At 41.1% G+C, this 22,814-nt stretch overlaps 2 protein-coding genes across 3 annotated transcripts in view; one reads left to right on the top strand and one right to left on the bottom strand.

Annotated features, from left to right (window-relative positions):
* Nucleotides 1-3,372: 3,372 nt before the first annotated feature.
* Nucleotides 3,373-19,481, top strand: PCYOX1 (prenylcysteine oxidase 1). Its single transcript, XM_066378043.1, has 6 exons — nucleotides 3,373-3,564; nucleotides 5,152-5,358; nucleotides 7,379-7,553; nucleotides 15,171-15,382; nucleotides 15,936-16,088; nucleotides 16,702-19,481. The coding sequence occupies exons 1-6, from the start codon at nucleotides 3,453-3,455 to the stop codon at nucleotides 17,358-17,360; spliced, it is 1,518 nt and encodes a 505-aa protein (XP_066234140.1). The 5' UTR covers nucleotides 3,373-3,452; the 3' UTR covers nucleotides 17,361-19,481.
* The window catches only part of SNRPG (small nuclear ribonucleoprotein polypeptide G), a 17,727-nt gene continuing 13,423 nt past the window's right edge, over nucleotides 18,511-22,814 (bottom strand). For both annotated transcript variants that reach the window (XM_066378044.1, XM_066378045.1), the window contains one exon: nucleotides 18,511-20,977. In XM_066378044.1, coding sequence (XP_066234141.1) covers nucleotides 20,927-20,977 — 51 coding nt within the window. In that variant the 3' untranslated portion in view covers nucleotides 18,511-20,926. The remainder of the gene's footprint in view (nucleotides 20,978-22,814) is intronic.

Below are 22,814 nucleotides of genomic sequence, written 5' to 3'. Positions count from 1 at the left end.
TTCTTGTTTGTGTTAACCAAATTTTTGAGAGCTAGGAAAGTATTTCCAGATCTTTGCTGAATTTTTCTTTTTATTTGCATTTTTCTAGTATACTCAATGTACATTGGAAAATATTTCTTAAATAATTATTTAAAGCAAATTAGTCACAAGAATCCCAAAACCAATTGAGCCAGAAAACATAAATTTCAGTCTTTTTTGAGGAGAGATAGAAAAATTAGGGCTCTGAAATGTGGTTTAGTGTACTCATTATGCATTTTGTATTACATTCTATAACTTACGTGAATTATTTTTTAAACATAAGAGAATGTGCACATCCAAAAATGTGAAGTAGTTCCTCTCCTTTTTATTGATTTTAGAGAGAGAAAGGAAGAGAGATAGAGAAGCATTAACTTGTTCCACCTATCCATGCATTCGTTGGTTGATTCCTGAATGTGTCCTAACTGGATTGGAACTTGCCCAGGATCTGACCAAGTGAGCTACCCAGCCAGTGAAGTAGTTCCTTAATTTAGACTGTGATACCTTTGGATTTCCGTTTTTGGAATTGTCTGTAGAATGTGACAAGTTATTTGGATTTTATTTAAACATATAAAATATTAGCTTTTTGAGGATAAGATAAATGTTAATGGTGCATAGTATTTTCTAACAGCTTTTTGATATAATTCACATAACTTACAATTTGTTCATTTAAAGTACAGTTTAGTGTTTTTAGTGTATTCACAGAGATATGCAACCATCATTATAATCAACTTCAGAACATTTTTATCACTCTAAATAGGTAAATTTTACCAATTAACTATTAGTCCCTAATTCCCATCCCGTCCCACTCTAAAGCCCACTAATCTGTCTCTATAGATTTGTCTATTTTAGACATTTCAAATAAATGGAATCATATAAGAATGTGTGTAGTCATTTGTAAATGGCTTATTGAATTTAGGATTATGCTTTTTTGGTTCATCCATGTTGTAGCATGTATCAATACTTCATTCTTTTTTTTAGCCAAAAAACACTTCATTGTGTGGATATGACAAGTATTTTTAAGCTGTATTAGAACTTTATTATTTTATTAATTATACATTACATCTACTAATAAAGTTTATTAAAGTTTTAAAATTGCAAAAGTAATACATACTCACTGTGGCAAGTGAAACAATATACGTAAGAAAAAGACTAATAGCCTGACCTGTGGTAGCGCAGTGGATAAAGCGTCGACCTGGAAATGCTGAGGTCGCTGGTTCAAAACCCTAGGCTTACCTGGTCAAGGCACATATGGGAGTTGATGCTTCCAGCTCCTCCTCCCTTCTCTCTCTCTCCCTCTCTCTCCCCCCTCTAAAAATGAATAAATAAAATGAAAAAAAAAATCTTAAAAAAAAAAAAAGAAAAAGACTAATAATTCCCTCATTTGCCCTATTTTAAGGTAATTAATGTTAACAGATTAGTCTATAGGATTCCACATCTTACTTTATATGCAGACAGATGAACATGTATATAAATATTTGTAGTTATTTATTTTGTTAGACAATATCATTTAGATTATTTGTAATAAGAAAGGAATGAGATGTGTGGAAGTAAGATGATATAAAAATGAATTTTTTCAAGGTAGTTTCAAAGAAGAAAAAAGACATAAAGCAGTGTCAGGATTATAGATTTGAGTGTTGTCAAAGGTGAACAAAGCCAGTATGCAAAAGATTACTGGTTCAATCCCTTGTGAAGGCACATATAGAAATGAATTGATGTTTCTTTCTCTCTCTCTCTCTCAAATCAATAACATAAAAAAATAGCAACAAAGCCAGATACATTTAAATTTTATTTTATTTAAAAAATAAAAAAAATTGCTGTTTGTTTATTTAATTTTAAATTGGATTTATTAGGGTGATCCTGGTTAACAAAATTATGTAGGTTTCAGGCACCATATTGTGTGTTCAACCCCAAATTAAAGTTTAAATTTTAATCATAATGTACCATTACAAAGGGGAAAAAGTATACATGTACTGAACTTTGATTCATACAAGATGACTGGGCCCTTTAAAAGGAAATGAAGGAATAGGGAAAGGGACTAGCAGAAGCCCAGTAAAGACAGGGAAGTGTGGGCTCAGCTTGAGTGCTAGGTTACCAGCTTGAGTGGCTTGAGTGTGGGATCATAGACATATGACCCTTTGGTTGCTGGCTTGAGCCCAAAAGTCACTGGCTTGAAGCTTTGAAGCTCAAGGTCATTGGCTTAAGCAAGGGATCACTGGCTTGGCTGGAGCCCCTGGTCAAGACACATATGAGAAAGTAATCCGACCTGTGTTGGCCCAGTGGATAAAGCTTTGACCTGTAATGTTGAGGTCACGAGTTTAAACCCCAGGCTTGCCTAGTCAAGCCACATATGGGAGTTGATGCTTCCTGCTCCTCCGCCCTTCTCTCTTTCTCTCTCCCCTCTCTAAAATGAGTAAGAAAATTAAAAAAAAGTAATCAGTGAACAACTAAGGTGCTGCAACTATGAGTTGATGCTTCTCATCTCTCTCCCTTCCTGTCTCTCTCACTAAAAAAGAAAAAAATATATTTTGTTCACTGATTTTTCTTTCACCTAGACTAGAGGTCCTAGAACACTGCCTGCCACTTAGAACTCAAATATTTGTCCAATAAATGAATGAATACTTTTTGCACTGAATATTCTACTTCCTTTCTCTAAGTTCCACCTTTGTTTTTATTCAATTTATTTTCCTTCCACCTATATGTTCTTCATGTTCATATATTGATTTTTTTTTCTTTTTGGGCGGTTGGGTTATTTTGATTATGGAGATGGGATCATATCATACTCATCACTCAACCAACCCATTTTCTCATCTAACAATACTAGGACAATAATTATAGGTCCTACATTCTCTTTAATGCTTGCATAATGTTCCACGGCATGTATGGGTACACTACCTTTTCACTCCCTTCACCTTGGACCAGTCCATCCCAGGTCACCCTCACGTATCCTTACACATAGCATCATTTACCCCTTCATCTCACACCCAACAATCCCAGAACATAGCGATCACGCAGTAAGTATTCGGAGCTCTACTGGTCTGTTTTAGACAGCGACTAGCGGTGTGCATTCTTTGAGAGGGAGCGATTAAAGGGACAGAAGAGGACCCTAGTGAAGAAATAAGGTGTTTCATCCGGAGAGATGGGAAGGAAGTAGAGCTGGGTGAGCTTCTTCCGGTGCCTTGGGTGTCTCGCTTTAGCACAGTAGGCTTTGGAGAGGGCATGTGGGCTTGGCAAATCGAAGGACCATGGTTCACAGTTCCTAGAGCGATGGGTGGGCCTGGGCTGTCAGGGGCAGGAGCTCGCAAGGGGCGGGCGTGGGCGGGGCTCCGAGGGGCGAGGCCGGCCGAGGGCGGGGCGGACGGAGCACGCAGACGCGCAGCAGAGGTCGGAAGGTTTGTCGTACCTTTTGGTCTTCTGAGTGCTTCACTGTAGGAGACATGAGTCGCGATGTTGGGGAGCTCGTCTCGTCGCTTCTGCGGCTGTGGCTGCTGCTGTGCCTCTGGGTGTGCCCCGGGTGCGCCGAGGTGCGGGCCCCGCCGGAGAAGATCGGTAGGCAACAATGGGGCGGCGCGGAAGGGGGTGCGGGAGCGCGCCCTGCGCCGGGCGGCCGCTGCAAAATGCACCAGGGCGCGCCGGCGGAGCCCTCCGCGCAGTTTGCAATCTTCTCGGTTCGCGTCTCAGTGTCCGCGCACCGACGAATCGGTCTCAGTGGCGTGGGGATGTGCACATTTAAGGAATGGGCGGTGGAAGGGGGACCCGGACGGGCTGGCGGTTTCCAAGGGTTCCTGCAGCTCCTGTCTCGGAAGGCTGGTGGTAAGGCGACACCGAGCCCCTCTTGGGGGCCACCTCTGCTGCACCTCTGGGAGGCCAGTCTTCTGGTTTGTTCTGGACTGCTGGCCGCTTATGCTCTGCAGATGACAGGGCGCGCAGACTCAGTACTTCGAGCAGTGAAGGCTGACCGCTTCTGCTTCCCTTAATAAGGGTGGAATCCCCTGCATCTCTCTGCTTTGCTGCGGTCGGCCTGGTTTCAGAGGCCCCAGGCTTGCACAATATTCCTGCCGGGGATTACTACACAGCTTAAATAATCCAGTCTCCCTAATTTCAGTCCTTTTGGTTTTTTGTTCCCTGTTTGTTTGTTTTGTTTTTTATTCTCTTTAAAACTGTTCGTTGGGATCATTAGCATGTTTACGTTAATGAAACAACAAATCTAGGCAAAAATGGCGGCCTCTTTATTTAAAACGTGTGCTGGAAAAACACCTCTGTTCCCATGAATTGGGCACAAAGTGTGTACAGGCTCAGTGTGAGAGTCTTTGAACATCTGGCAAAAAAAAATAATAATAAATAAAAAATCAATGTCAATGTACTGCCTCTTTTGTCTGGGGGCAGTGTTTGTATCCAGATTCAGAGTTCTGTCTACACTGTAACTACCACTGGCCTACCCCTATCCAGGCTTCCCTAAATTTTATTTTATTTTTTTAATTTTATTTTTTTAAGATTTTTTATTTATTCATTATACAGAGGGGAGAGAGAGAGAAGGGGGAGGAGCAAGAAGCATCAACTCCCATATGTGCCTTGACCAGGCAAGCCCAGGGTTTTGAACCGGCAGCCTCAGCGTTTCCAGGTTGACGCTTTATCCACTGCGCCACCACAGGTCAGGCAGGCTTCCCTAAATTAAGAAGAAAAAAAAAATTTTTTTTTTTTTTTACATTTGTTGATTAGCGAGGAAGGGAGCGAAATGGACGGGAACATAGATCTGTTCTTGTATATGCCCTGATCGCGGATCGAATTGGCAACTTCTATGCTTCTGAACGAATGCTCTGACCAACCAACCTATCTGGCCAGGGCAGGCTTCTCTAAATTTTTAAAATTGATTGTTTTGGCGAGAGGAAGAGGGAGGGAGAGAAAGAGAGAGACATCAATTTGTTCTACTTATTTATGCATTCGTTGGTTGATTCTTGACTGGGGATTGAACCTGCAACCTTGGCATATCAGGGTGATGCTCTAACCAACTGAGCTACCCAGCCAGGGCTAAAATAGCCTTATTTAACATCTGTTATTGCTTAATGGCTTTTCAAAAACAACAAATTGCACATTGCTGGTAAGAGGGAACAAAACTGTTCCTTTTTTCCCCCGTAGCAATAATTGGAGCTGGAATTGGTGGCACTTCAGCAGCCTATTATCTGCGGCAGAAATTTGGGAAAGATGTGAAGATTGACCTGTTTGAAAGAGGAGAGGTGGGGGGCCGTCTGGCCACCTTGCCTGTGTTGGGGAAAGAATATGAATCAGGAGGTTCTGTCATCCATCCTTTAAATCTGCACATGAAGCGTTTTGTCAAGGACCTGGGTATGTAATTTAGTCTTAGAGGTACGCAGCCTTCTGTGTGACCATCCATGAACATTTTTATCAGCTAGGGCAGTGATCCCCAACCTTTTTTGGGCCATGGACCGGTTTAATGTCAGAAAATACTTTAACGAACTGGCCTTCAGGGTGGGACGGATAAATGTATCACGTGACCGAGACAAGCGTCAAGACTGAGTCTTAGACCAGGGGTCCCCAAACTACGGCCCCGCGGGCCGCATGGGGCCCCTGAGGCCATTTATCCGGCCCTGCCGCACTTCCAGAAGAGGCACCTCTTTCATTGGTGGTCAGTGAGAGGAGCATAGTTCCCATTGAAATACTGGTCAGATTGTTGATTTAAATTTACTTATTCTTTATTTTCAATATTGTATTCCCATTTTGTTTTTTTACTTTAAAATAAGATATGTGCAGTGTGCATAGGGATTTGTTCATAGTTTTTTTTTATAGTCTGGCCCTCCAACGGTCTGAGGGACAGTGAACCTGGCCCCCTGTGTAAAAAGTTTGGGGACCCCTGTCTTAGACGAATGTAACAGAGGGAATTTGGTCACTTTTAAAAAATAAAACATCGTTCAGACTTAAATATAAATAAAACGGAAATAATGTAAGTTATTTATTCTTTCTCTGTGGACTGGTACCAAATGGCCCACGGACCGGTACTGGTCTGCGGCCCTGGGGTTGGGGACCAATGAGCTAGGGAACTGAAACTTTTCCACTTGTTAACTGTCTTTTACAGGCAAGTTGGTAAAACTATTTTCCTCACTTTCCTTCTAGCAGTTGGTACTGCCTTTGTTAGGAGGCACTATCCTGTAATGGGAGACTAGTTATCAGTATCTTCAGTTATCTGGAATTACAGCCATGGGGGGGGGGGATGGGGATGGTTACTGTTATCAGTTCTTTAATGTGTGGGTTTCTGTTGAATCAAAAAATAGTTTGAGTTAGCAGAAACCAAGTGTGCTCATTTTATAGCCGGGGAAATGAGGCCCAGAGGCTTCAGGTGTCTGGCTCAAAGTATATCACACGCTGTGGGTATAGACATATGCTTAGAAGCTGGAACATCCGACTGACTACTTCCCTGTCAGCAGAGGAGTTGGGCAGGTTGTGAGGGAAATCTGGTAGGCTTCTGCAGATTTCCTTTTCTCAAGGAATATTGGGTAATACTGGCTTCCTTCCAGTTATCTGAAATACCCAGTTATGCAAAAATAGTATTTGCAGGGGAATAGGATATGTCCTTTCCCTTAGTTGCCTTCCACATCTTCCATGGATGCTTCCCAGGCCTCTCTTTTCTCTGTGGAGGCAATTATATACCCTGAGCAATTTATGCCACAAAGAATCTTGTCTGACATTTGTTTTTAAGTTGAATTCAGTTGGTTTTCTGGCTTTTTCTTTGGACTTTGTGATCTCTTCAGACTAAAAATAGCCAGTCTAATTTTGATATATCTGTATGATCATCTGACCCATCTTTTAGACCAGGGGTCCCCAAACTTTTTACACAGGGGGCCAGTTCACTGTCCCTCAGACCATTGGAGGGCCGGACTATAAAAAAAACCTATGAACAAATTCCTATGCACACTGCACATATCTTATTTTAAAGTAAAAAAACAAAACGGGAACAAATACAATATTTAAAATAAAGAACAAGTAAATTTAAATCAACAAACTGACCAATATTTCAATGGGAACTATGCTCCTCTCACTGACCACCAATGAAAGAGGTGCCCTTCCAGAAGTGTGGTGGGGGCCGGATAAATGGCCTCAGGGGGCCGCATGTGGCCCGCGGGCCGTAGTTTGGGGACCCCTGTTTTAGACAATCAGTATTTGAACAGTGTAGTGAGTGTATAGTGTATCACTTGTCTAAAGATTAGAGCCTTTTTCATATGTCTCCTGAGAACTGGGGGAAGCCTGAAATTCACTCACTTCAGAGTGTCCCCAATAGCTTCAGATTACCTTCTTTCATTTGATCAACGTAGAAACTACTGACTTAGCTACCCATTTTCTGTTTTTGCAGGTCTCTCTACTGTTCAGAGTTCTGGTGGCCTAACGGGGATCTCTAATGGAAAGACTCTGGTGTTTGAGGAGAGCAGCTGGTTTATAATAAACATAATTAAACTAATTTGGCAGTATGGATTTCAGTCCCTTCGATTACACATGTGGGTAGAGGATATATTAGACAAATTTATGAGGTAATTTCCCCCCCCTTCTATTTAACCTAAGGCCTTTTAGTTAGATGATCTTTAGGAGTTATAGTTTCTTGGATCAGTTCTCTACCTAACTGCAAGGCCCATTTGTTATGTAAAATGTTCTAGGTAATCTATGCAGACCATTTATCCACTTGGAAATTGAAACAGTAATTTATCTTTTTAGATTTTTATTTATTGAGATTTTAGAGAGAAGAGGAGAGAGAAAAGGGGTGGGGAGGAGCAGGAAGCATTGACTCCTAGAAGTTGCTTCTCTTACATGCCTTGACTGAGCAAGCTCAGGTTTCAGACCGTTGACCTCAGCATTCTAGGTTGACGCTTCATCCACTGTGCCACCACAGGTCAGGCGAAAGGGTGGTTTGTTTTTGCTTCTGAAAGTGTATTTTGTAGATGTTTGTTTACTGTTCTAGAAACTATTTAAACCCTCTACAAATACTACTACCTTCTTTAATTCTCGTGACAGCTCTCTCGGTAGGTACTATTAGCTTCTTTTTACAGATGTGCAAGGTGGAGGTATGGAGAGGTTTCAAGTGTGTAAGTATATCCACCTAGTAAGTGCCGGATTCCAGTCCTCGCCTTTTTTTTTTTTTTTTTTTTTTTTTTGTATTTTTCTGAAGCTGGAAACAGGGAGACAGTCAGACAGACTCCCGCATGCGCCCAACCAGGATCCACCCGGCACGCCCACCAGGGGGCAATGCTCTGCCCATCTAGGGCATCGCTCTGTTGTGACCAGAGCCACTCTAGCGCCTGGGGCAGAGGCCAAGGAGCCATCCCCAGCGCCCGGGCCATCTTTTGCTCCAATGGAGCCTCTGCTGCAGGAGGGGAAAGGAGGGGAAGAGAGAGACAGAGAGGAAGGAGAGGGGGAGGGGTGGAGAAGCAGATGGGCGCCTCTTCTGTATGCCCTGGCCGGGAATTGAACCCGGGACTTCCACACGCCAGGCCGACGCTCTACCGCTGAGCCAACCGGCTAGGGCCTTTTTCTTTTTTTTAAAATTGATCTACTTGGTCAGGCTCATTGGTTGATTCTTGTATGTGTCCTGACTAGACATTGAACCTGCAATGTTGGCGTTTTGGGACAATGCTCTAACCAACTATGCTACCCAGCCAGGGCTAAAAAAAAATCACTTTTGAAGTGAATTTAGGGTATTGTAGGACTGAAAAACAAACAAACCAACCCAGTGAGGGGATACATAGATTATACTGTTTTTTATTTTAAAAAACAATGCCCAAGTGTATGTTTTCCAATGGACTAAACCTTATCATTATAAAACGCTCCTTCCTTGTCACTAGTAACAATTTTTGTCTTCATGTATGTTTCTCTACTAGTGTAACTTCTCTAGCTCTCTTGGTTACTGTTTGCATGGTATACCTTTTCCCATCTTTTTACTTTCAGTCTCTTTGTCTTTGTGTCTAATGTGTACTTTTTTATAGACAGCATATAGTTGGATTATGTTCTTTGATCCATTCTGCCAGTCTCTGCTTTATGACTGAAGTGTTCAGTCCATTTATATTTAATATAATTATGATTAACGTAGGGTTTATATCTGCTATTTTGCTATTTGCTTTGTTAAAGCCACTGTTTTTGACACATGCACTCAATGGTTTATTTTTACTGAATCGTGTCAAATGAAGACAAACTCGCAGGATAGTACTTCTTTTGTTACAAATTTTTATTTATTGGTTGATTTTTAGAGAGAGAGAGAGAGAGAGAGAGAGAAACGTTGATTTGCTGTTCCACATATTTATGCATTCATTGGTTGATTTTTGTATGTGCCCTCACTGGGGAGGGAACCCACAACCCAATGGATCAGGATGACACTCCAACCAACTAAGCTTACCCAGCCAGGGCATAAGGATAGAACTTACTTATTTTTATTAAGTGAGAGGTAGGGAGGCAGGGAGGCAGTGAGACAAACTTCCACATGTGTCCCAACCGGGATCCATCTGGCAAGCCCCCTACAGGACGATTCTCTGCCCATCTGGAGCTGTTCCTCCATAGCTCAGCAACTGAGTTATTTCAGTGCCTGAGGCGATGCCATGGGGCTAACTTGCTTGAATCATTCGAGCCTTGGCTGCTGGAGGGGAAGAGAGAGGGAGAGAGAAAGGAGAGGGGGAAGGGTGGAGAAGCAGATGGGTGCTTCTCCTGTGTGCCCTGACTGGGGATCAAACCTGGGACTTCCACATGCTGGGTTGATGCTCTAGCAAACCGGCCAGGGCTCAAGGATAGAACTTTTAAGGGAGCTGCCAGGAAGGTCAAATAGTGGCATTTGTCTGGGGATGGCGATTTTGGGGAGCTCCAAACTTGTCTTACCTTCTCCCATGACTGCCAGCTTGCTGCTTTCACAGGTGTTGTAGTTGCAAGGCTGTTGGTTTTCAAAGCTATCATGTTGGAACTGGGGAATGGGAATAGGGCAAATTAAAGTGCCACAGGACTTGTTTTCTTCTGAGATTCAGACATTTTTCTTGAATACTCCTAGGACTTTGGCAAATCTGTGTCTTTAGTTTATTTCCAGAATTCTGGAAAATAAGTTTACATTGACAATTTTTGCCAGTATTCTTGCTGTTATGTAGGAGCAGATTTTCTGAGGCCTGTACTCCACTATTCTGAAAGTGCTTTCTTGCACCCTTCCTTTTCCTTTTTCTGACTGTGGCTCTTTCTGCTCTTCTGGATCTCTCTGCACTGGCCTTACTTTTCCTTGAACACACCAGGAATGCTGCTTTCATAAGGCCTGTGCCCTGCCCTTACCTCTGCCTGGACTGGTTCCTCCCCAGATATCACAAGGCTTGCATCCTCGCTTCCTTTAGTCTTTATTTAGAGGTCACTTACACAATGAGGCTTTCCTTGACCACTCATTTTTGGGGGGCATCTTTTTATTTTATTTTTATTTTTTTTAAAGATTTTATTTATTCATTATAGAGAGGGGAGGAGAGAGAGAGAGAGAGAAGGGGGGAGGAGCAGGAAACATCAACTCCCATATGTGCCTTGACCAGGCAAGCCAGGGTTTTGAACTGGCAACCTCAGTGTTTCCAGGTTGATGCTTTATCCACTGCGCCACCACAGGTCAGGCTGGGCCATCTTATTTAGAGATGCAACCTTGCCAACTCCAAGCATTCCTAATCTTCCTTGATTTACTTTTCTCCTTAATACTTATCATCCTCTAAATTACATAATTTACCTGTATTTATTATTTTTTATTACTGTACTTGTTTCACCAACTAGAACACAAGCTCCCTTGGGGCAGGGATATTTTTCTCTGTTGTGTTGACCTCTGCATCCTTGACATCTAGAACATTGCCTGCATCAAATTTGATGCTTTAAATATTTGTTGAATGAATAAATAAATGAATAAATAAGTTACACAAATGTAGTTTATAAAGGAATAAGCTGTATTATAAATAATCTGTTTAGCCCTGGCCAGTTGGCTCAGTGGTAGAGCGTCGGCCTAGCGTGCAGGAGTCCCGGGTTTGATTCCTGGCCAGGGCACACAGGAGAGTGCCCATCTGCTTCTCCACCCCTCCCCTTCTCCTTCCTCTCTGTCTCTCTCTTCCCCTCCCGCAGCCAAGGCTCCATTGGAGCAAAGTTGGCCCAGGCGCTGAGGATGGCTCCATGGCCTCTGCCTCAGGTGCTAGAATGGCTCTGGTTGCGACAGAGCAACGCCCCAGATGGGCAGAGCATCGCCCCCTGGTGGGCATGCCAGGTGGATCCCGGTCTGGTGCATGCGGGAGTCTGTCTGACTGCCTCCCCGTTTCCAACAGAAAAATACAAAAAACAAACAAACAAAACCCAAAATAATCTGATTAGCAGAAACTGCTAGTTACTCACATGTCTTAACTTTTTAGTAAATATGTATTCTAATGCAACCAGTATTGTAAAACAGTTACAATGCTCAGTGTTTATATGGTGTATGTTGTCTCATGTCACCCTTTAGGGGGCCTTTATTTAGGATAGCCTTGCTTGTGTGTGGGTGGGGACAGGTAAGAGAAGGTCTGGAATAATTTTTTATAACATCATGTATGTTATTTTTGTCATGCTGACCATTAGCCAGTGGTCACTCTTCATTAGCCACTCTTCATTTTTTGAGATATTTATTTTTTTTCCAAAGAGCTCAGTTCTTCCTGCTTTTTCCAATTTCCTAGGACCTAGAAGCCAAATGATATAGTTGGAAGGAGTTATTTTAGTTTCTCACTTTGGCACTTACATTATTTTTTTTCCCCACAAAAATTTATTCAACATTTGTACACAACACTGGTAGACAGTAGGTAATATTGAAATGGGTATGACATTGTTCTCTGCTCTTTAAAAATTTAGAATTTATTTTGAAAAAGAAAGTTGATATAAAACTGGCTTCCTTTGATCACAGACAGAGCTCTTCTTTTTTTTTTTTTAGAGAGTCAGAGAGAGGGATAGATAGGGACAGACAGACAGGAACGGAGACAGATGAGAAGCATCAATCATCAGTTTTTGTTGCGACACCTTAGTTGTTCATTGATTGCTTTCTCATAGGTACCTTGACCATGGGCCTTCAGCAGACCGAGTAACCCCTTGTTTGAGCCAGCGACCTTGGGTCCAAGCTGGTGAGCTTTGCTCAAACCAGATGAGCCCGCGCTCAAGCTGGCGACCTTGGGGTTTCGAACCTGTGTCTTCCTCATCCCAGTCCAACACTATCCACTGCGCCACCGCCTGGTCAGGCGACAGAGCTCTTTCTTTGGCACTTACTTCTTCTGATTTTTCATGTACTTGTTGTGCATGTACCTTATTGCCTGTCCCTAACTGTAAGTTTCTTAAGGGAAAGGAACCATTTCTTATTTTTGTGTCACTTGCAATCTGAAAAATTATATATTGAATTACTGTATGAACTAACTTATGTGGATAAGTCCATAAAGTGCAGAGAAATGTCAGGTGATATTTTCTAAAAATTAAATAATACAGTGTAGTGCAGGGGTCTCAAACTCGCGGCCCGCGGGCCACATGCGGCCCGCCGAACAATTTTGTGCAGCCCGCCGAACAATTTTGTGCGGCCCACAGACTAATCCACGAAGTTCAAAATATTTTGGATAAAATTAAGTAAGCCTAGGGGCCTACTTGTATTTTTCATTTCTCTAGCATCCTAGCTAGATATTAGCTTAGTTAACAGCAGTTGTGATGCGAACTACAGTTTCTGGTCGTTTTGTGACACTGAGTAAACTGCATGTACGATTGTGCTTGTTGTACTGATTTTTTTTTTGTTTTCAACTGCAGTGAGAAAAGTGTTACGTAACAGTTGCCTTTTGTAGACCTAGTGCGGCCCGCCGAACGGCTGTGATCTTGCTCTGCGGCCCACATGCTGTGTTGAGTTTGAGACCCCTGGTGTAGTGTCTAAGTGCTGAATGAGTGGCATAAGTGCTAAGTTTTATGGGACTATTGGAGATGATGACATGGAAGAGGATGATGATGTGGACTGAAAAGTTGGGCAAGACTTCGCAGAGGAGGTGTAATTTCAAGCTCTGAAGGAGGTGTAGCTGTTGTGTCTTTAGGACTGGGAAGTGTATTCCAGTTGGAGGGAGGAGCTAGTACAATGCTGGGGACTAATATCAGAGCATATTTAGAGACCAGTGAATGGTTCAGGTGCACTCAGGTGCAGGGGATGAATGTGTGTGTGTGAGCAGTAGTTGAGCCTTCTACTTCATGAGTGACTTTCGACAAGTTCTTTTAGTACTTCTACTTTGTTTCTTTATCTGCAATTAGAGCAAAGGAATAAAACTTGATGAGTTTAGCTCTAAAATCTATGTTTTAAAAAGAATGTTAGGACTTTAATAAGTAGCAGTAAGCAAGATTTTTAAAAATTTTTATTTTTATTTTTAGCGAGAGAGAGGAAGGGAGATGAGAAGCATTAGCTCATAGTTGTGTCACTTCAGTTGTTCATTTATTGTTTCTCATATGTGCCTTGACTTGGGGGCTCAAGTGGAGCCAGTGACCCCTTCTCAAGCCCGAGACATTAGGCTCAAGCCCAGTGACCATGGAAAAATGTTGATGATCCCACGCTCAAACCAGAGACCCCGTGCTCAAGATGGTGAGCCTGCACTCAAACTGGCAACTTCAGGGTTTTGAACCTGAGACCTCAGCATCCCAGGTTGATGCTCTATCCACTCACTGTGCCACCACTGAGTCAGGCAGCAGTATGTTTTAAATAAGCAGGAAGATTACAAAAGAAGAGTATTTTAGGGCTTCTGGGAGATTTAGTGAAAGAAGTTAGAAGCAGGTAGATCAGTCACTCATTTTAGTAGTTTGAATATAAATCCTCAAGATCAGGAAAAGGAGAATGAATTAGGCCCTTGTGGGTTGGTTCAGTGGTAGAGCATTGGCCCCATGTGTGGAAATCCCGGGTTTGATTCCTGGTTAGGGGACACAGGAGAAGCAACCATGTGCTTCTCTACCCCTCCCCCTCTGATCTCTCTCTCTCTCTTTCTCTGTTTCTTCTCTTTCTTCCCTTCCCACAGTCAGCAAGTTGGACCCGGGTGCTAAGGATGGCTCCATGGCCTTGCCTCAGTGCTAAAATAGCTCAGTTGCTGAGCAATTGAGCAATGGCTTCAGATGGGCAGGGCATTGCCTAGTAGGGGGCTTGCCTGGTGGATCCCGGTTGGGGCGCATGCGGGAGTCTGTCTCTCTGCCGCCCCACCTCTCACTTAATAAAAAAAAAAGGAGAGAGAATGAAATAACCAGGGAGACATTAGAAAGATTGATAAGGTTTCATTCTTGGGTGGAGGAAGCAGAAAGTAGAAGTGAAAATGTTTAAGTTTGAAACTGAATGACGTGAGGATGGCATGTAGGATGTTAGGTGTGACCTATTATTTTTTGTTTGAAATAGGGAGTGGATGGAGAGGATTAAGCCTGGTGGAAAGATAAAGTTAGAATTTTAGACATTCTAAGTGTGACTGGAAGATAAAAAGATGAATGAGAACAAGATATACCCACTTCTTTAAAGGTGCTCCCAGTGACCTTATGAGTGCAGAAGAGTGTATACAAAGGACAGTGGTCTTAGGTGGAGGGAGAGGGAAGGCCAAGAACTTCTGGGATACCCTGGGAAGATAATGGTTGAGGTGTATCTCACACGATAAGTAGGAACTCATCAGAGGGAAACATGAAAGCCTGTTTTTTTGTTTTTTTCCTTTTCTAAGTGAGAGGAGATAAGACAGATTCCCGCATGTGCCCCGACTGGGATCCACGCAGCAACCCCCATCTGGGGCCAATGCTTTGCCCATCTTGGGCCATGCTTGTAATTGAGCTATTTTTAGCACCTAAGATGGAAGCTCCACAGAGCTATCCTCAGGACCTGGGGCTGATGTGCTCAAACCAATTGAGCCATGGCAGTGGGAGCAGAAGAGAGAGGGAGAAAGAGAAGGGGGAGAGGGGAGAGATGGAGAAGCAGATGGTTGCTTCTCTGTGTGCCCTGACTGGGAATCAAACCCAGGACATCTTTATGCAGGGTGGATGCTCTACTAGTGAGCCAAATGGTCAGGGCATGAAAGCCAGTTTGAGTCTTATGATGCTGTTTCCTTTCTTTATGTATTCCCTTACAATTATCTTGTTTGGTGTTTAATGGCCATTTCTCTTTTTTTCAAAAGGATCTACCGCTACCAGTCTCATGACTACGCCTTCAGTAGTGTAGAAAGCTTACTACACTCTCTAGGAGGGGATGACTTCCTTGGATTGCTTAACCGAACACTTCTAGAAACCTTGCAGAAAGCAGGCTTCTCTGAGAAATTCCTCAATGAAATTGTTGCTCCCGTCATGTGGGTCAATTACGGCCAAAGCACAGACCTCAATGGCTTTGTGGGTAAGCTCAAGTTTGGAACAGTGATAGACATTGGTTCCCTAAGGTAGTGGTCCCCAAGAATAAATAACTTACATTATTTCCATTTTATTTATATTTAAGTCTGAACGATGTTTTATTTTTAAAAAATGACCAGATTCCCTGTTACATCCGTCTAAGACTCACTCTTGACACTTGTCTCCATCACGTGATACATTATTCGTCCCACCCTAAAGGCCGGTCCGTGAAAATATTTTCTGACATTAAATCGGTCCGTGGCCCAAAAAAGGATGGGGACCACTGCTCTAAGGGGTTTTACCTGATATTATGGTGGTTCCTGACCTAAGCCATGAGTTGAAGACTACTTTTCTCTGTGAAACCTCAGGCAATGTTGGCCAAATTATGTAAAGGTAGATGCCATTATGGAGTCTTAAGCTTTTATTAGTTGAATGGTTCTCAGAGGTGGGTGATTTTGCCCCCTGGGGCCATTTGGAGCAGAACTCATCTAATTGGGGAGAGTGGGTGGATTACCTCTCACTGAGTTAGAATTAAAACATTTTTTTCCCACTGATGACAGGGGCAGTGTCACTCACTGGTACTGATTCTGGCCTTTGGGCAGTAGAAGGTGGCAATAAACTTGTATGCTCTGGGCTTCTTCAGGCTTCCAAAGGCAATCTTATATCTGGCTCAGTAATGTACATTGAGGAGAAAACGAGGACCAAGGAGAAAAGTGAGTTTGAATTCCTTTTCTAAAATAATTTTTCTAATTTTATAGTTTTATTTCAATTCCTATTTTATTCTTAATTTCCCCTGTAGAAAATGCTCAGGGAGAAAAACCTCTCTTCTGTCATTTCTCATTTCCAAATGATGGAATTTTAAATTACGTGTTGTGCCACATAGAAATATTCCCAGATGTACTCAAGTACGTACAGTGGCATCACTGGGTTTTACAAATCTCAAAAGTAAAAATTCCTGCCCTTTCCAGATAGCTTGGTTGGCTAGAGTGCACCATCTCGAAGCACAGAGGTTGCCGGTTTGATTACTGGTCGGGGCACATACAGGAACAGATCGGTGTTGCTGTCTCTGTTGTTCTCTCCCTTCTTCTCTCTCTCAAATCAGTAATATAAATATAAAAAAATGTAAAAATTCCTTGTTTTGTACTTATTGACAAGGTATTATTTTATTCTAAGTAGGAAATTGACCTCAATTTGGGACAGTTATCTAAATGGCTAGTCTTTAATTCCTTAGGATTATAAACTATTAAGAAGGTACAGAATTATTTTCAGGTGTAAAATATAGTATATTAGAAACACTAAAGAAATGTGTCTCCTCACTTCCTCTAGGAAACCCTACAGAGATGTATGAAGTGGTCTACCAGACTGGAGCTGAGACACGTTCAGACTTTTATGACATCATCTTGGTGGCCACTCCACTGAATCAAAAAATGTCCAATATAACTTTTCTCAACTTTGATCCTCCAATTGAGGAATTCCATCAACACTACAAACAGATAGTGACAACTTTTATTAAGGGGAAATTGAATTCAACTACTTTTAGCTCTAAAGCCTTAGATAACTTTGATCTCAGTACAATCTTAATCACTGATAATTCAGATTTGTTTATTAACAGCATTGGGATTGTGGCTTCTGTGAGAGAAGATAATAATCCTCAACTGTCAACAGATGAAGCATATGTTTGGAAGACCTTTTCCAAAGAACCTCTTACTAAAGAGCAAATTTTAAAGCTTTTTTTGTCCTCCGATTATACTGTGAAGCGGAAATGGCTTGCATATCCTTTCTATAAGCCTCCAGAGAAATGCCCCTCCATCATTCTGCATGATCGACTCTATTACCTCAGTGGCATAGAGTGTGCAGCAAGTGCCATGGAAATGAGTGCCATTGCAGCCCACAACGCTGCTCTCCTTGCCTATCACCGCTGGAATGGGCACACAGACATGATTGACCAAGAGGACCTATACGAGAAACTGAAAACTGAACTATGAGATAACACCATCATTCTCTGCACCCCTTGGTTCCAGATAGAGTATCACTGGCAAAAAAGAGTACAATCTGAGCAGAGGTGATTTTGAGTCAGATATTTTGCTGTTAATTAAGAAGAGTTAATCCCAGTGAGTCATGAGAAAATACAAGGGTCTAATTAAGTGTGAAGGTGTAACTTGCATTTATGCCATCTCCAAAAGTTCTTAACTCTTACTTTAATATCCATCAACAGTGTTTTCCAGACTTGTCTGATTGTAAGAATTTCGAATTTGTTACATAGAATTCCCTAACTCCTTTGGAGATTTTGATTCAGTATGTCAGGCCCTGGATTTGGAACAAAACTTGAGAGCATTTTAAGCCGAATACTTGAGGAAGAATTTAAATACCTTTTAGTTGGGAGTAGTTCATGTGTACTTCACAGGTGGATGTGATCTTTATTCACATGGTGAAATCTACCATGGGAGCTGGTATCTTATTCCTGACTTTAGTATTTATACCTTTTTGCAAAGTAAATGTGCCTTGACTCAGAGCCTTGACTCTTTCAGTATTCTTTTGACCGCTTGTCTTTTCTTTAGGGGTGAAATTCAGAAGTCTGAGTTAGTATAACCTTAAGATGTTATACAAAAATCTCCAGTAAAATGAAAAGCAAATATAAACTATTAATTGAAGAAACTGGCATTCTATTACCAAATCCTCACCTATGGAGCTTCTAAAAATATGGATAGACATCTCCCTCCCTCATCTCAATCAGAGATTCTGATTTAATGGGTTGAGGATTGGACCTCAGTATAACTTTTTCAAGTTCCTAGTACGCAATCTGCGTTGAGACTCACTTATTTGGGGCGGTCTAACATGTCTCCAGAGGGATTTTAGTGCCTTAAAAAAAAAGTCCCAAGAAATCCAGTCCATTATCAAAGTAGATTCATTTTGTGAAGAATGATTTCTCTTATTGAGAACTCTAGTAAGAACCTTTAAAGAAGCATTGACAGTGTAATAGTAGAGGCAACCTAGGTTCTTCCAGAGCAGTTAACACAAAGATACTCAGAATGACACCATACTCGATCAAATCCAGTGTACATTCAAACTGTTAAATGCTTTTTTTTTTTTTTTTTGTTAAATGCTTCTTAAGCTACTGAACCATTTTGAGTGACAAACTGGTTGCTGAAATCTGGTTTACAAGATGGTAGTTTTCAACCTTGGCTGCACATTGAAATCACCTGTAGGATGTTAAAGCTTCCAGAGTGATTCTAATAGGCAGCCAAACTTGAGAACCAGTTCCACATCTACTGTATGAAGATCATGAATGACTGTCCTTAGTCACTGGTAGGGACAGAATAAGTAAAAGCTTGTGAATTCAATAGTAACTACAACAAAGTTAACATGTACTATTAATACTTAATTTGTCAAAGGGTCAGCTTTTTTCTAGTTTTATTTTTAAACAGAAAGTTATATTTTTCCTTTTGTGGTTTGAACGAAGACATTGTGTAGAGAATGTATATAATTATATATATATGCTAGACCGGTAAATACTAATGAAATAGTTAATTTTTATCACCTGTAGAATTGTTTTGAAATGGGATATATTTTTATTTAAAGAAATACCAATTTAAAGTGTTGCCATTTTATCAAACTTTTAAGTTTTCCAACAGGGCATCTGAAATTGCTTCCTCAAAGAGCAGAACAGGTCATTAATATATCAAGCATGTCAGTTTTATTGCAATTACAGTATTAAAGAATATTTAAAAAAAATACTATCAGAGCTTTACTTCAGACCACTCTACTCATCTTTTTACAGAAGAGACTGGTAAAAATGCAGAGGTAGAAAGGCAGCATTCTTCAATTCAAGTATACATCAGACTCAACCTGGAGGGCTTAAAACATTGCTGGTCCTCACTCCCAGAATTTTTTAATAGGTTTGGAGTAGCATATAAAAATCTGCATTTCTATTAAGTTTCTATGTGATGTTGTTCCTGGTCTTGGAACCACATTGAGAAACAGTTCTACAATTGAGCTCTATGTAGTTGCAAAAAATGTAAGCCTGTCCATTTCAGTGATTTAAAAATGTATTGGAATAATAAAAATGGAAAAAATAAAATTTGGAATAAAAATGTATTTGGACTTCACACCAACTCTTATTGAGTGGATTTGATCCTTCTAGATGATCTTTTGCCACACATTTTAAAAAATTTTTTATTTATTCATTTTAGAGAGGAGAAGGAGAGACAGAGAGAGAGAGAGAGAGAGAGAGAGAGAGAGAGAGAGAGAGAGGAGACAGAGAGAGAAAGGGGGGAGGAGCTGGAAGCATCAACTCCCATATGTGCCTTGACCAGGCAAGCCCAGGGTTTCGAACCGGCGACCTCAGCATTTTCAGGTTGATGCTTTATCCACTGCGCCACCACAGGTCAGGCGCCATACACATTTAAAAAAAATTTTTTAGTGAGAGGAGGGGATGTAGAGACAGACTCCCCCATGTGCCCTGACTGGGATGGATCCACCCTGCAAGACCACTAGGGGACGATGCTCTGCCCAACTAGCGCAGTTGTTCCATTGCTCAGCAACCCAGCCATTTATTTAGTGCCTGAGGTGGAGGCCTACTTGCTGGAACCAATCAAACCATGGCTGTGGGAGGGGAAGAGAAACAGTCAGTCTCCTGTGTGCCCTGACCAGGAATCAAACCTGGGATATCAACATGCCAAGCTGATGCTCTACCACTGAGCAAACCTGCTAGGGCCCACATTTTCTATAAATAGGAAATACCTTGATATATATATAAACCACAATATTGTTTTACAAGCACTGTACTCACTTGTGTGTACCACGTTCTCTAGAGTTTCAAATTGATTTAAGATTGATAGGCTACCAGATCACAAAAGAGCAGGGTAAGCATTTGCTTGGTAGGTTTCTTAAGGTTAGGTTTATGATACAACCATGTGTAACAGATCTTTCATCAGTTTGTGTGCCCTAAAACTTATGAACTAGATGAATGTATTAAGGGCAGAATTATCACCACTCTAGACTCCATAAATAATGCCACACTGGAATGTTTTTCTGATTCTATTCTTGCATTCAACTTATTTTCCCTTATGTTAAAAATAAACAGCTACATCATTACTTCCTGTTTTGTTGTTGTACTATTAGATACTTGGAATGAAGATGTACTTGGAAAAGCCCAAGTATATCAAAAGTTACAAGAGCTGAAAATTAGTTGTTTCAGATGAAACTCATTTAGGTTTGCAGATTCTTTATCTCTGTTTAGTGTTAAAAGATAGGAAGAAGGTATTTTTGCTATGTTTACCCTTAATCAGATTCTTCTATATTAATGCATAAAAAAATCTTTAGAAAAAAATCAGTGAACCAGGAATAGTTCATGTTAACAACAAAATCAGACCTAATATCCTACTTTCTAAGTTTAGAATATCCGAGAAAGCATTTTTGACCAATACAAAAGTTTATTTAACAAAAGTTCAATATGAAAAATGTACATGACTCGCTTTTTATAGTGTAGTAGTAAACAGGTGCCGTGGAGAGGGGACACGTAGAAGCAGTTAATTTCTCTGGTAAACAGCCATTATACTCGTTCCAGGGCTTCTAACATGATGATACTATTTCCTCGTATCACCTAAGAAAGAGAAAAGTAAATTATAAAAGATCACAAATCAAGGGCCTGGCCAGGAAGCTTAGTTGGTTTAGAGCCTCATCCAGATGTGCCAAGGTTGCAGGTTTGATCCCTAGTCAGGGCACACGTGGCTCAACCAATGAATGCATAAAGAAGTGGAACAACAAATTGATGTTTCTCTTCCTTTCCCTCTGATATCAGTAAATAAAAATTAAATAAAAATGAAAAGACCACAATAAGCCAGGTAGAGAAAGACAAATATATATATGATCTCAGTTATATGTGGAATCTAATGAACACAGTGAACTGAGGAACGGAATAGAGGCAGAGGTGGGGTCACAGGGACCAGAGGGACAGCTGTCAGAGAGAAGGGGGATGAGGGGATGAGATCAGAGAAGGTGAAGTAATGGATTAGTGAAACTATATATATATATATATAACACAGAGTTACAGATAACAGGACAGCAACTCCCAGAGAGAAGGGGAGAGGGCGTTAGGGGGAAGGGGGCAAAAAGGATATAAATAGGGACACAGGGGTGGGGGTTAGGGTGTTATATTCAGTGAGACATTTGAATCCATGTAAACACAATAAGCTAAAATTAATAAAAATTAAGAGACCACAAATCATTTAATAGGCATCAATCATGATTAAAGAACCTTCACCAAATTAATGGTTTGTCAGTTGGAGGGTTTTAAGCCATAGGGACACCAAATAACTCAAGTCTTCACTCCATGAAGCCATCTTTAGCCCCCCCTTTTTAATTTCTTTTAATGGGGTAACCGATAAATCAGGGTACATATGTCCAGAGAAAACACCTCCAGGTTATTCTGACATTAGATTATGTTGCATACCCATCACCCAAAGTCAAATTGTCTTCTGTCCCCTTCTATCTGGTTTCTTTGTGCCCCCCCCCCCCCCAACCACCACATTCTTGTCCATGTCTCTGAGTCTCATTTTTATGTCCCACCTATGTATGGGATCATATAGTTCTTAGTTTTTCTGATTTACTTATTTCATTCAGTATAATGTTATCAAGGTCCATCCATGTTGTAAATGATCTGATGTCATCATTTCTTATGGCTTAGTATTCCATAGTATCAATGTATATGTACCAAAGCTTTTTAATCCACTCGTCCTCTGACAACACTTGGGCTGTTTCCAGATCTTCGCTATTGTGAACAATGCTGACATAAACATGGGGGTGCATTTCTCCTTTTGAAACAGTGCTATGGTGTTCTTAGGGTATATTCCTAAAAGTGGGATAGCTGGGTCAAAAGGCGGTTTGATTTTTAATTTCTTGAGGAATCTCCATACTGTTTTCCACAGTGGCTGCACCAGTCTGCATTCCCACCAGCAGTGCAGGATCTTTAGCCCTTTTAAATGAGATGCACATCTTCTAGATCAAAGGCTAACTATGTTTTTGAGATACCAACTCTCCACTCATTTCACCTCCTAAACTGCAGGACTCAACATTACATGCTCATCACTGCCCCTAAGGGATCCATAAAAAAAATGGGAAAAACAGGTATAAGAGAATATGCATGTTAGTTTATGGGTCTAAGATAGTTTAGGGAATCAATCAAAACAAATTGCAAAATGTAGGCTTTATGAAGATGGCATTTTAGCTGGGTTTTGAAAATTGGGTAGGATTTTGAAAGGAAAATAGGAAACTATATCTTATCAGGGGTTAAAACTTTCATTTGCAGTAAAAGGTTATGAAGGGAAGTGGAAATATAGTTTGCATTAAAGATACAGAAAAAAAAAAGATAGTTTGCACCTTTTTTCTTTTAAAAGGGACAGAGAGAGTCAGAAAGAGATAGGGACAGACAGACAGGAACG

This window comes from Saccopteryx leptura, chromosome 3 (genome assembly GCF_036850995.1).
Source record: "Saccopteryx leptura isolate mSacLep1 chromosome 3, mSacLep1_pri_phased_curated, whole genome shotgun sequence".
Lineage (NCBI taxonomy): Eukaryota > Metazoa > Chordata > Mammalia > Chiroptera > Emballonuridae > Saccopteryx > Saccopteryx leptura.
This window is presented reverse-complemented; position numbering and strand designations above follow the sequence as displayed.

What these genes read in the sequence shown, in the direction of transcription:
- PCYOX1 (XM_066378043.1), top strand. Translation starts at nt 3,453, where the DNA reads ATGAGTCGCGATGTTGGGGAGCTCGTCTCGTCGCTTCTGCGGCTGTGG. An exon ending in GGCCCCGCCGGAGAAGATCG is followed by an intron (nt 3,565 to 5,151) that starts GTAGGCAACAAT and finishes TTTCCCCCGTAG; the next exon opens with CAATAATTGGAGCTGGAATT. An exon ending in ATATTAGACAAATTTATGAG is followed by an intron (nt 7,554 to 15,170) that starts GTAATTTCCCCC and finishes TTTTTTCAAAAG; the next exon opens with GATCTACCGCTACCAGTCTC.